We start from the raw sequence: 15086 nt of genomic DNA, 5'->3' as shown, positions 1-15086 counted from the left end.
TCCACCAGAGCTGGACACATGGTATCAGCACTGTTGTCCACCTTTGTCTTCCTCAGTTCGACAGTGAAGAAGATTCAAACGGGCCAGGGGCCAGATGAATAAATGATGTGTACACACAGAAACCATGCGTACACAATTTCCCACAAATAAACACACAGTTTTCCAAAGTGATCCAGGTCACAGTGAAAATCCAAAATAAGACACGAAACGTGATTTAATATAAAATAAAATAAACAACTGCACGGAGCTTCGTTCATTATCTTCATTATAAGTTTACACAGCAAGAACAATTTTACATTTCACAAACAGAAATTGTGTTTGAGCGTCAGTGTTTCCTTCAGCATCGTTTAATATCCTGATTATTTATTGTGAGTCGTTCTGTAACTGTTTCACACTGTTTGAATATTGACTCATCACAGTGTTGGAGCCTGTGGAGCCTCATTAAGACTCTAGTCCCAATACATGAAGTCCAGAGTGAAACAGGACTTTACATTAGAGTGACTGTACCACAGTAAACTGATGCATGCTGGGACCTCAGATATTCTTCTTTCTCGTCTTTCCTCTCTGTGTCTGATCACTTGCGGCACAGACGGTGCTTTTTGGAAATGACGCTCTTGCACATGCGCCCAGTTTCTCAGTGAATGAGATTTCTAAAGCAGAACCATGCGAAGGCACGGCTCCATAATTCTGATGAAAAGAATGGGTATGAATATTTCTGGTTTTGTGCGTACACATAGTTTTAGTCATGAATCTACACTGAGTTTTATACACCTGGCCTCTGCTCTGCTGCTGCAGTAGTTTTAGAATCAGTGCAACATGCACTGTTCACTCTTTTACCCAGGTAATTGATGTCACGTTGATTTCTGTCCATCCTGAATGTGTGAAGCTGCACGGAGTGAAACTTAGTTAAACCGCGTCTCCTTATAGGGTCTAGTGATTTATATTTTTGGATGGATATATAAATCAATATAATATAATCAAAGTGTGAAACATTTTCCATCCACACAGTAGACATGGTGTTTTTATAGCAAACATTAAACTGGTTCACACTGTAACTGAACTGCATGGTGTGTTATCAGTGTGTTGCTGAGCAGTGATGTAACCGCTGACACAGACTGATGCGGAACATGAGCTATGTTACATGTTGAACTGTGGTTGTGTATTGTTGCTGTGTGTCTTTACCTTAATGAGCTAATATGTGAACTAATTTATTGATCTGGTGTCTCTCACTTCATAACGACTGAAGCTCTTTCTGTGTTTTTTGTTCTTTTTTTGATGTGATGATACTTTTTGATTTTTAGGCTTCAGCAGTTCAGAATATCACACTGATCCAAACGCTGAGGACTCAGTGAAATACCAGGCTCCGGTTAAATCCAACACAGCGTGCATGTAGAGGATGAAGACTTTAATGTTTAGTGCTTTTGATGTCAGAGGTTGGATTTCTGGCCTGATGTGGAGCTGGAGGGAAGGTCAGAAATATAATGATCCAGCCTTTGGGGACAATGAACAAGGAGCAGATTTTATTACCTTGAGGGGAAGACGCAACTCCAGGGCTGCCAACTTTTCAAAAAGCCTTGGAGTGAGATTTTGTGGGGCCAACCAAAATTTTGCCGTATACACGCCAATTTTTTGTTTGGCCCATTGCCATACAAGCAAAAAACATTTACCGCTTAGCGTACATCAGTGGTTCTCAATGTATTAGCCTTAGGCCCTACTCAGAGTGCACAAATGGAACCAACTGAACCAACAGTAAGACACAAGACACAGCATGGTCCATTTTGTGCTCATGTTGGTTTAATAATTCTGCACTAGTATATCAGTTACAATATGCTTTTTTTCTGGCGTACAATTTATGTTGTGCTTATTCTGAATTCAATTTTAATATAGCTTAAAGGAATAGTTCACCGTAGAAACAAAATTCAGTCATTATGGACTCACGAAAACGTCCATAAAACTACACAAAAACTTTGTAATATTCCTCCATACTGCTCATCCGCGACAATCCAAGTGTCCTGAAGTGGGAACATCCAGAGTTTACTCGCAACGACGTCATTCTGTACATGTTTATAGCCGAAAACGGTGGCTATGGTCAGCTAGCCCGGATGCGCGCAGAGGCAGCTTCTTCATGGCATTTCACTGATAGATCTGTCTCTATAGCTCTGGCACAGACGAAATTCAGCGTGAGAGCGTGTGAAGTGATTCGAATGAGTGTGTCTCACGGCCAATGCGTGAGAGTTGGCAGCCTTGCAACTCAGACCCATGTTATCTGCAGCTTGATCTACATTTTTAAGAGCTTGAGGATCTGATCATCACTAAAGCGTATGTCATGAAGAGCTAATAAAAACAAATGAAATGGTCAAAGTTCTCACATTGACATTTAAGGTGTATTGATTGATTTCCAAACATCAATCATGCATTGAGTAACATGCAAGAAAACATTCCACCTTAAAAGACGCCTGTAGCTGCCGGTAGCCTCTGAGCTGCTCGGTGAATTAAATGGTTCATTAGTAAAGATGAAAAGACAGAAAACATCCTTTCATTCATCATTCACTCTTCTGACACTTTCTTTATCTGTGAAGCTTTTACACAGAAACATGACAGTTAGTCTGTTACACTGGGACAGCTGGTGCTGCTGGAGATGAAAGCTAGCTTAGCTACGTTTTAATAGCCTAGCCTGTTAGCTTAGCTTGACCTCTGCCTGCATTGCAGCTTTTCCTTTGAATGGATGTTTCCAATGTGGCTTCACTTGCTCGACACAAGTCAGTAAATGAAATCAGTGAAAACACAAACTACTTGTGTTGATTCACCTGCTGCTTAATGCTACGCTAACTACGACCTGCTACATCCAAGGTATGGTCTAATATTACTGAGCTGGATGTTCGTCTGATGCTGCGTCATATTATCAACATGATCAAACTGCTCATAAAGTCAGTCTAACATCTGATCATGTGATCACAGCTGACTGATATATGTTAACTTATCACCATAGGAACAGTGGCTACATAACCTTATACGAGACGCAACTTAACGGTGCTGTGTGCCTGCATACATGTACGTCATAGGTGAACTCCAGTTCTACACCTCTGACCATCATATATAAGAAATATAGTGTCATATACTGTATGATCTTCTATCGTTTTTCAATCAAGAATTGTTTTTGAAATCGAATTGAATTCTGAGATTTGCTGAATTGTGCAGAATGTAAGTGTAGGTCACACAATAGTACAAATCCTGATAACATTATGTGCGGTTCTGCACACCAAACAAGCTGATTGGCTGATCCAAGTTCCTGTGGGAGGGTCAGAACAAAACCGTGTAACAGCAGTTTCATTATACACACGGTAAAAAAGACGACCACCATGAGACTGTCTCTGACCCGACTCTGACGTCTGCAGCAGGAATAAGACAGATGGTATCTGAAGTATCTGATGTGGTACAACAGTAATATGTGTCCCAGTACCAGCAGTACTTTACCTCAGTGCAGGGGAGACTCTCACAACACAGAGAGAGTGGGTGATGGTGTGTGTGTGAGACAGAAAGGTGAATAGGTCTGTGCTCGACACAGCCCACTGACTGTGTGTGATGTTCCCTACAGTGGCTGTCATTTTACTTCACTGTCAAAGAGCTGATTGTGTGACGCAGCAGAGCAAAGTGTCGCCTCCGGCAGGATTCAGATTCCCGTCCGCTGTGTCAGTGTGTGGGAACATGCTCTCTGAAGCTTTTACACACCACTTCAGTATCATCTCTGCCAGATCTGTGCTTTCACATTTTACCTCTCAGAACAAAAAAGTGCTGACATTTGAAAACCAGTCCTCATCACTACCTTCAGAGGTTTAGCTCTGGGTTATAAAGAAGTAGAGCTGCATCAGTCAAACTAGACTAAGAAACCCTCTGTAAAGACAGTGTGAGTTCAGTGTGTGTCTCTCCACAATAGGTGTCCAGTGTTTTGTCTTCTTTATGCCGTGCTGACAGGACGGCATTCATGCCACAGTTTTATGATAATGGCCCAGAGAGCCATGAATGACTGTTACTGTGCAGTGAAAAGGATGCATTCACTCTGTGAACTCCCATATTGCAGCTGCAGATTACAGCTGATAAAAAGACTGTTGACCTTCAGGATGGAGGCATGAGAGACAGGACGAGAGACAAGACGAGAGACAGGACGAGAGACAAGACGAGAGACAGGACAAGAGACAGGACGAGAGACAAGACGAGAGACGGGACGAGAGACAGGACGAGAGACAAGACGAGAGACGGGACGAGAGACGGGACGAGAGACAAGACGAGAGACGGGACGCGAGACGGGACGAGCAACAAGACGAGAGACGGGACGAGAGACAAGACGAGAGACGGGACGAGACACGGGACGAGCGACGGGACGTGAGACAAGACGAGAGACAGGACGAAAGACAAGACGAGAGACAAGACGAGAGACAAGATGAGAGACAAGACGAGAGACAAGACGAGAGACGGGACGAGAGACAAGACGAGAGACGGGACGAGAGACAAGACGAGAGACAAGACGAGAGACGGGACGAGAGACGGGACGCGAGACAAGACGAGAGACAGGACGAAAGACAAGACGAGAGACGGGACGAGAGACAAGACGAGAGACAAGACGAGAGACGGGACGAGAGACAGGATGCGAGACGGGACAAGAGACAAGACGAGAGACATGGTGAGAGACATGGCGAGAGACAGGACGAGAGACATGGAGAGAGACAAGACGAGAGACAGGACGAGAGATATGGCGAGAGACAGGATGCGAGACGGGACGAGACACAGGATGAGAGACAGGGTGAGAGACAGGATGCGAGACAGGACGAGAGACACAACTGGACTAAAGGTTTCTGTTATGATTCACATTAGTGTTTAGTTTGATTTCAGTGTGTGTGTGTGTTTGTGTGTGTGTGTGTTAGCAACCAGTCACATAATTTTTTGTGCCTGACCTTTGACCTCAGTCAAGATGACATCACACTCACAGATGGACAAAACCCCCTTCTCTCTCTCTCTCTATGTAAGTGTGTGTGTGCGTGTGTGTGTGTGTGTGTGTGTGTGCGTGCGTGCGTGCGCCACTTTCAGCAGGAAGTCTCTCTGAACACATTCTCTCATCTTTACTGTTGTACCCACCAGTTCCCACAATGCTGTTTTGGCCACTTGTCTTTTATAATTAAAATTTTTTAATTACTTTTATAAAAAATAGTAATTAAACACAAAAGCACTAAAATTAACAAAGCAAGTCCTTATACAGCAGCTTCTACAGCACCATTCAGACACAAGGCAATTCAAAGTGCTGTACAGAGGTGTGGAAATAGATTAGAAACAGAGCAGTAAGATGACATTAAAATATCATTTAAAAACACTACAAACAAATTGAAATAAAAATAAAAATATTTGAATAAGTCATAACGTCGGGTAGGAAACTTAGAACACCATTTTCAAAGAAATGCTGTTGTGATGAAAGACATTAACAACAAGCAAGTGCACAAGATTAAAAAGAAGTTATGTAAGTGATTTGTTGGTGAGCTGCAGTAAACAGTGATGTCTTAAGCCCTGATTTAAATGAGCTGCCCTCAGTCATGTATATGAATGTAGAGGAAGGAGGGTGTGACATATATCTAATGCTCCTTATTATCAGTTTGTATCACTGCTCTGTCATGGAGCTCCTGCATCAGCGCTGGTTTTAGACAGTGAAGAGAAAATGGAGAGAAAATTCAAATTAGCTGCTGATCACAAACTGTAGCAGGAGCCGCCCTCCCAGCCATGATAGCACACACACACACACACACACACACACACACACACACACACACACACACACACACACACTGTCTGCTCTCCTGAGTACATTAGCTGGATTCCCAAACAGGACCCAACAATACAATCCTGGTATTAAAAATCACTGAGTCAACGCACACAATCACAGGAAATGAATTTTATATCTGGACACATACCAATCCTATTATGCCTCTGAGCCCGAGTGTGCTGAGCTGTTTTGTGTCAATACAATGATCCTTTTGTCCCGGCGCTGCTGCTGCTCGAGGAGAATTAGAAATCACCACCCGACAAGTGTTTGGCCTGACGCATTAGCACCAAATGTCACAGTCATTACAGGTCCTGTTTAAAACCAGTCCCCAATTCCTCACAGTTGGTGGAAACCTTGTTTTTTAGGTGTTATTCAAAGGGTTGTATGATGATAATGATGATGATGAGGATGATGATGGTGATGATAGATGGTATAGAAAGCATGAACATCAGAAAAATTTGATGAACAAGGATTTCAACCAAGAGCAGCCATTTGAATTTTGTGCTCAGGGAGGAGAGAGATCGCTTGCTGCTATAATAAGCAGCCAAAATGATGAACACACACACACACACACACACACACACGCACACACGCTCCAAGCTCATCAATTAATATGCTTCAGCCGCTGGACCAGAGTCGAGAGCTGACAGGGGTTAATGAAGTTATTAACCATGTGTGTGGAGAGAGGATGGAGGGAGAGTGAAGTGATGGAGGAGGGGGGGGCGGGGCAGATCCACCGTCACTCATCTGACTGAGATTTTAACCTCCTCTGGATGAAGAAGAAGAGTTATTTTAGTTCAGACAACCATCTCACAGCTGCTGTGTGTAAGATCTGACAGTGTGTGTGACACACACTCCTGTCAGCAACACACTGACTGAACATAGATAAACCTAATGTCACACGTCATTGTACATCATTATTGAAATATGTCATTTGATGCAGTAAATTATTAATGAGTCCCTGATTCACGCTATTGTAAATGACTGTGTGTCTCAATGATAATACATTACATAAGTTATGGTTCAGATATGCTAATTATAGCTTTGCCTAAATTAGGGCTGAACAATATGCAAATTAGATAAAGATAAAACTTAATTGTCAATTAGATTTTCATAAAGTTCGTAAAATTTGTCTTTGACAACCTGGCAACAGTAAAAACATGAATATATATATAATATACACACAATACACAAAAATACATTTTCAGCAGCAGCATCATTATTATAGACATTATTATTATCATTCATAATGGGGGCTGGTGTTTCAGGTACAGGTGACATGATGAAATATAAACCATGAAGTTCAGTTTGAAAGTTATCGCTGCACAGCGGTTTATTACACTGTGAGACATTATGTTACAGCTCTGGACAGTTCATATCCAGGGTTTTATATTCAGGGAAACAGCAGAATGATCCTGTTAACACAGTCATCTACCAGGACTGTGAGCCCGGATGAGCTTGATTTGCCTAGTCATATGACATCATACTGTGTAGTAGGAGGAGCTGAGCCAGGTTTAACTTCTTGGCTGGAGCCTTCCCACTGCATCGATGCAGTGGTCTCACTGACATTAATAAGGATGTTGAATTTTTACGGCTCCGTGCTGGCGACAGTCACATCTGGAGGTGTACATGCGTCCGTCCGTCCCGTCTCAGTTGCACCTTGACAGAACTTCTTCAAATTTGGTACAAACACTCACTTAGACTTAAGGATGAACTGATTAGATTTTGGTGGTCAAAGGTCAAAGGTCCTCATAAACACTTTTTAGCCATTACTCAAGGCTTCAAACAGCAACTATGACAAAATTTCACACAAATGGTTGATATTTTCTATGACTCTGGATAAACAGGGATGTAACCTGAAACTATTCTGAGAGGAGGAGGCAGAGAAACCACGAGGAGGTCATTCTAGTTTGATTGCAGTGTTGATGTCGGTCTTAACGTTGCCGTAGTCAGACACATGATAATCAGTACGGTAACATGATGAAAAATCCCAAAATATTTTTTCTCCAGGAGAATTGTGGTTGGACAAACCGACAGCCGGGGTTCTCATTTACATCAGAGTGAGATTTCTGCAGAAAGCCAACATACTTAAACCTTTGCATTGATTACAACACTTAATGATCCTCAAAGACTCCCACCCCTTACCCTGCCACCACTCCACTGTACAGTGTCAGATTTCTCTGTGTTTCACAAGGTTCTTCTTCACTGCTCGAGCCAAACAAAGACGACAGCCAGAAGTCTTGTCTTTCTGTTTTCCAGCTTTGTGCGTGTCCAGGAGTGAAGACACACCTTGTGAACAGTGTTCAGTAAACACTTTCACACCGTACCTAAGTGGACAGCAGAGGGCACACAAGAGCTTCTAAGGATCAGGGAGAAGCAGTTTATGAAATGAGAGGCAGCTACAGTGTGGCCATCCTGAACCCCAGCAGAGACCATTACCATATTCAGATTCACATTGACCTACATCTCTTAATCCTCAATGACTGCTTTCTGCTCTGTGTGTGTGTGTGTGTGTGTGTGTGTGTGTGTGTGTGTGTGTGTGTGTGTGTGTGTGTGTGTGTGGGGCATGCACTTGCTGTTCGTAGGTCAGTGTGACAGAGGCTGTTGTTGTCAGTTTGGCGGTCAGAGAGGGCAGTGTTCAGGTCATGGGGGGGTGAAGTGTGTGTGTAGGTGTGTGGAATGCTCTGATGGAGAGTCGGCACAAGATGCTCAGCATCAGACACAATGTGACGACTGTTCCTCAAATATCAGAGGGGGACAGAGGGTACGAGGCCGTATGTGGACATCAGGCAGAGCTACTCATAAATGAAACCAGCCTTTATTTCATAAGACTATCATTCATCTTTCATTCATCTTACTGATTAATTCATTTCAAATGGTGAACAACACTTGTGCAATAAAAGTTAATTCAGACTGAGCAGAACTACAGTGACTAGAGAAGGTGGCAGAGGCCACGATGAGCCCAGAAAACCCAGGACAAACTTTTTAAAGACCGTCTGATTAAAATCCAGTGTTTAACCTTGTTAACATCCATATGATGTTTTTATATAATACAGACATATGATGAGAGAAATGATCATCAACACCATGACTGAGTGTTTCCACCTTGAACTGCAGTGAAACAATGACAGTCTCATAAACACAGATCCAGACAGCCTATGTCACAAACCTAAGGAACCAATCCTGTCAACTTGTGGGGACGGGGGGCGGGGCTAAATAAACCTGAAACCTTGTCAGTACAGAGAGAGAGAGTTAGCATTAGCACAAGCACTAACAATGTCTCATACACTGACAGTTACAAGCTCACAAACAACATAAACAAATGCTACAATACAATGCTAACTGCGCTAACCATTCTGATCCATTGAACCATGTTCAACTAAATATGAATCATAGCAGAGGATTTTTACAGAGTTTAAAACATGTCTGACAGCGGCATACCTACCTTCATCACCATGGTTACTATAATAACTGTCATAAATTGGTTAGGTTCAGGAAAAGATCGTGATTTGGGTTAAAAGAAGTACTTCCTTAACATCAGACTATCTTTGTTGTCATGGTTACAATGATATCAGTGTGGTTAACTTTGTTGAACATTCATGGATAATAGAAACAACATAAACTGCTGGTTTCACATGGGAATCGAACAGCGCTCTCCTGTGTTATATTCATCCATCCACCACAACCTCCTCCTGACGTGGACTTTGTCTCTCTTTATACTACGTCACTGCACTTTTCCCTTTGCTCCTGTCGTCATTACTACGACCACTAGATGTTGCCTAGCAACAAAAGCTATGTGGGTCATAATAACCTGCTGCACAGACGACCTGTGGGCTCGTTTTGACACCATCCTTAAACTGAACGTCTGTGAGATGTCTGTGAAGAGCAGAGAAGACAGAAAGTGTTGACAGAAGAACATGTTGTTGGTTCGGGTCTTTGCTTGTGAATACAAACTAAAATACAGACTAACCAGAAAAATGATTTTAAACACTGGATTTTCACAGCTGAATCCAGCACAAGGTTTCAGTGAGTCCAGTTAAAATGCTTCTCTGCAGAGTTCAGTCTGTGTTACCCTCATCCCTCTGTTGGTTCACTTTTTCTCTTTAAGTATTAATGATACGAAGGACTAATTGGTTATTGATGCTTCATTGTATTCTCATGGGGTTTGGTTTTTGAATAGACTAATCAATGAGCACCAGTGTGTTTTCATATCAGCTTCTTCCTCTGAGAGCTGTCGCTGTTGGGTATATTTCTGTTAAAAGTGTGGAACCACGAGATGAGTTAGCTATGAAGCTACAGTTAGCACCTGAGGACACATCTCAGATGTACTCAACCAAACGAGCAGCTATACAGGTAGACGGTAGACAGGTAGATGTCTCTGGTTGTATTGATTTTCACTCTTATGGAAATAATGTGCAGAGATAGATATTTGAATAGTTCAAATTCATGTTTTTTTCATAAAAATCATCCAAACATCAGTTTTGACAGCGCTCCTGCTGGGTGACTTTGCCAACAGGAAACCACATGTCTCTACAACAGCGACAGAAAACACAAAAACAGAAAAAAACACAAGTAAAAACAAGCATTAAAACTGCATGGTAACAATTCTAACCTGTTTGGAGGAGTATAAACGCACAGCATTCACCAATATCTACTATGTCCTTGTGAACGACTGGACACATGCAGACGTGTGTTAAAGCTTGGAGAGGCTACTGAGGTCAAACAGGGGACAATAACAATATGGTGACTGCAGAGGCACAAGGTTTTAGTGAACAATTAATGCTGCCAAAACAATAATCAGTGTAGACCGGTGGGATGGTGACATGTCTTCATGGCTGTGCAGAGGGGCAGCACCAAGTGCATGTGTGATCCACAATCCTGTTGTATTAGTATTACATAAATAATACTGTGGCTGGGGGCATCATTAGCATTATATCTCTCTTGAACATATCTGATCTTCTGTGAAAAGAGCAGGCCGGCGTTCCACCATCTTGCTTATGACAGGTTCAGACTTCAGACTTCTTTCTTCTCAATGCGAACTCCACTGCACACAACGCTCCACTTAACGCAAAAATCAAAGTGTGTTTACTGGGCAGAATCCACATTAATCTCAGGTCAGTGATACAGAGATGTTACAGTTGTGTTGTGACCAGGCTGCTCATTCAGATTAACATGGAGTGGTGCACGTCTGAAAGAGGCTGCAGGTGGTGCATTTGTTTTTTGCAGCTCTTGCTTCCAGACTCTCTAATTTACCTCTACATTGATTCTCCATTTGTAAGTGTCTGCTCCTACTGGAGCTGACTGACGGAGATTTATTCTTCAAATGGTTGGAAATGGTTGGAAATGGTCTCCAAAGGCATGAAGCATCTTATTGTAGAAGTACATAAAATTTCAGTTTTAACCTCTAGGAGCCGAATGATGATTGTACGTGGTGATTATCATGAAGTGACTATATGTGGGTTTACAGTGTCTCGTACTCCTTTTTTTTGAGTCAACCCCATGGCTGGTGGCTGCAGTGGATGGGCCATTGGGAGATTAAGGCAGGTGATGCTACCTGGAGGGTGTGGCTGGAGCAGGAAGTCACAGTCTTTGACTTCACATCTTCAGACAATCAGTTTATCTTTGTAATCCTTATCTTGAGCGCTGTATTCATTTATCAGTTGTAATGAATACTGCGATATCTTTCGGACAACGTCAAAGTCAGAATTGTTTACTCAGCCACCATCAGTAGAATGAGAAGTAACTACTACAAATGTTTAATTCCCCCTTAAACTTGTCCTTAGTGTTTTTTTTAATCCAGCATCACATCATCTTTCATTTCAGTTCTACTGAAAGATGCTATGTGGAGTACTCAAACCTAAAATGACTAAAATGTCTTTTGAAAACATTTTCCCAAAAGTGTTTCAGGTTCACAAATTATTCTCTCATGGTTTATTACAGGCTGGATCTTATTTTTGTAGTTTTGTCAGTAACAATCTGAGATGTGGGAACATGGCAACAACACGTTGGCCCTATCCTCCTCTCCCCTCTTCTCCTCTTTGTCCTGACCCGAGGAAGGAGAAAGAGAATTCCATCATATGAATGTTAACAAGGTTAAACTCTGGATTTTCATTGGAGGGGTCTTTAAATTTGAGATTCAGATTGAATTATTATTGGAATCTTTTTTTTTGCACTGACTAAAAGAAAAGTAATTGAAAGTTACGATAGCAACGAAAAAGAGTGAATTCACTGGAAGTGAATTTACAAACTATAAATATATTTATTCGGGAATGTTTTGTCACCAAACTTCTAGAACATATCAAAGAAGGAAATCATAACTGTCGCCTTCCCTTATAGTGGAAGTAGAGGCCAGAAGCAAGAGGAAGATAAAAAAGACATGTAGTTGATTATTAACATATTAGAGACCAGTTAATTCTTTATGGGGAGAAATGAATAGCAGCTAGCTGAGGCTACACATTTCATAGTACTGTGGTATTCAAACACTTTAACCCTCCTATTGTGTTGTTTGTAAGTTTAGATGTGTGAAACAAACCATATCAAAACATGCTTTCATTACATCCTCAACAATGACACAACAAATACAAAGAAAAACATTTTGATCCTTCTGCTTTTTTCTGAATGGGGTCAAATGTAGGTTAGATAATAGTTTGCTTATGAAGAGAAATACAAAGTACTAATTTTAAAATCATGTTTCATGCCAGGAAAGTGTAATGACTTGAATTCAATTGTAGAGTTGCACGCAGCAGACTTGCTCCTATAAGAAATATTTGGTCTACGACCTGATGAATGGCTGGTCCCATTAGGAGCCCACCGTTCATTTAGCCACTATATTCATTATACAATATAACATCAAAATCTGGGCAAATGCAAAAATATACAGGCATGCTTTTTTAGTATAGAAAAGTATAAATATATTATAATTATAGATCAGTAATACTTAATAGTATTAAAAGTATATTAATAATAGTTACTTAAGTAGATAGAATATTTTACTGGATGATAATTAGCGTTTTTTTCACACACAACACATTAGGAAGTTTAATTTAAACTCGATAAACATGTCTGTAAAATCTGAAACCATTAAAGGACCTGATGTTTGTCTTTGTCAAACTCTTAATGTGAGTGTGATAGTTGTAAATGTGAAGTTCTGAAAGAGCTAACATGCTCTGTTGTCTGTAGCTTCAAGGTTAGCTCCCAGCTCTTTAAGGCAGGGTCACACCAATCTGAGCGTAAAGACAATGAGATGAGGTAATGTTGCTTTACGCTGAGTGAGTGTGTCTCAGTGGCTTTCTGACGCACTGACAGCCTCTCACAGGCAGGGGGACACAGAGAGCGACGGAGGGGTGGGGGCGACGGTGGAAGGGCAAAGCTCATTTGCATGAGAAGAGCTCTTCAGGCCAATGGCCAGAGCAGACAGAGGGAATATCAGGATCCAGCAGGAAGTGACGTGTCGGGTTACGTGCTCCTCCCTCTTTTCCTCAGGCAAGAGAGAGAGAGAGGGAGAGGGAGAGAGAGGGAGAGGTAGACCAAGTGAGAAAGAAGGGGCGAGTGGGGTAGAAGTAAATGGGCCAAGCAGCATTCTCATTCTTGCTGTGTGAGATCACGGAGCGGCAGAATGTGTCGGGATCTGCCTGACTACTGAAAACGAGACTGAACAGGACTGAAGGAGTGACAGACAGGAAAAAGGAGGAAAGACAGAAGGACGTAGGAAGGAAGGAAGGAAGGAAGGAAGGAAGGAGGGTGGGAGAGGAGACTGGAGGAGTTTTGGGATCTTTTGTGATCTGCTGTCCGTTCAGGATCTAGCCGGCAAAGAGTCTCACAGAGGCTGAGCTACAGCCCTGCCCTGGACTTACCACAGCCGCCTCGCTGCAGCAGGGACAAAATGAACTATCTGGTGAGTGTGAGTGTGTGTGTGTGTGTGTGTGTGTGTGAGAAAGAGAGAGAGATTTCAGTGTGTGCATGAGGAATCTCTGTGACACTTTTGCTTTTTCTAAAATTCTGTGCCTCTACTAATGTGTGTGTCCTGTGTGTGTTTAGTGTGTGTGTGCGTGTGTGTGTGAGTGCTTTAGCAGGACCTGCTATGCCCCAGCTGTGCTGGGACTGAGAGGGAGGGGGGGGGGGACTTGAGTATGAAGAAAAGGAAAATGTGAAGGGGGAGGAGAGGGAAACTGGAGTTAACATTTTCTCTGTGGATTCCCACCTTTTGTTGGATCTCAGTGGGGATTTTGTGTGTGTGTGTGTGTGTGTGTGTGTGTGTGTGTGTGTTTGGGGTAAAGGGTTTAATGTCAGTTCACACTGGTCGAGGAGACTTCGCTGCCCTGTAAAGGAATGTGCAGAAACAAAAAAGGACAAAGTGGCTAAAAATTCCTCCCACTCTTGCGAGAGATTTCAAAATAAAACAATGGTTTCTACAGCTGTGTTTTTCCAGTTAAAGAAACTGAAAGAGTTTTCTTGACAGACTTGATATGACAAAAATGGAAAACTAAAAACATCCAAAATAACTTGTGAAAAGAACAAAACCTTCTTAGGCTTGATAAGAATTTGGTAAAGGTTTGTCACTTGACGCCTGTAATCCTCTTTGAGAGCTTTCCTCACACAGTGCATGTTTTCTTTTAAACTTTCTTCCTTGAATGCATCGCTGCAGTGCACAATCACAGCACACAGCAGACCGCCGTCGTCCTCACCACACTTAGCTGATTGGTTTTTTTTCCTTTCTGCTTGTTGCTCACCAGCTTTCAAACATAATGTCAGTGGACTGTGAAGTGATATTACGAAAGTAGGAAATAAAGAAAGAAAGAAAGAAAGAAAACAGAAAGAAAGAAAGAAAGAAAGAAAGAAAGACAGAGAGAGAGAGGCAGAGCCATGGTGTGTGTTTCTGCTGACTCAGAGGAAAGTGGAGAGAAATGAAGGTTTTATGGCCAGAGGACAGAGGGAGGCGATCAGTCGGCTGAGAGAGAAAAATGCTTCAGTGAAACAGGAGCAGAGAGAGAAGCAGGACGAGATGATGTGTGCGAGTATTGAATATGACATTGATTTCGTCAGAGAGCAGAGAGAACAAATGTGTTTGTGAGGAGGGAGAGAGGAGTCAGACAGAGAGACAGAAACTGGCAGAAACAGTCCTTCCCTGTATTGTTTGTGTCAGTGTTGGCTCCCCGCTCATGTCACACCACTGTGTGTGTGTGTGTGTGTGTGTGTGTGTGTGTGTGTGTGTGTGTGTGTGTGTGTGTTTGGGGTAACTACACAGTCAGGAATGCAGCAGACAGTGAAACACTGTGGAGCA

General features: G+C 42.2%; 1 protein-coding gene across 4 annotated transcripts in view; it reads left to right on the top strand.

Moving 5' to 3' along the window:
• The window catches only part of bcar1 (BCAR1 scaffold protein, Cas family member), a 90380-nt gene that overhangs the window by 28958 nt on the left and 46336 nt on the right, over positions 1-15086 (top strand). Inside the window, exon 1 of one of the 4 annotated variants that reach the window (XM_023397396.2) lies at positions 13286-13700. The exons of the other annotated variants lie outside the window; for them this stretch is intronic. Coding sequence (XP_023253164.1) covers positions 13689-13700 — 12 coding nt within the window. The 5' untranslated portion in view covers positions 13286-13688. Of the gene's footprint in view, positions 1-13285; positions 13701-15086 lie in introns of those variants that run through there. 4 annotated transcript variants of the gene reach the window in all.

The sequence above is a fragment of the Seriola lalandi genome, unplaced genomic scaffold (genome assembly GCF_002814215.2).
Source record: "Seriola lalandi dorsalis isolate HSWRI2012SDOR001 ecotype SW California unplaced genomic scaffold, Sedor1 jcf7180002055008, whole genome shotgun sequence".
NCBI classification, from domain to species: Eukaryota; Metazoa; Chordata; class Actinopteri; order Carangiformes; family Carangidae; genus Seriola; species Seriola lalandi.
Note: the sequence above shows the minus strand (reverse complement) of the source record. Positions and strands in the feature narration are given on the sequence as shown.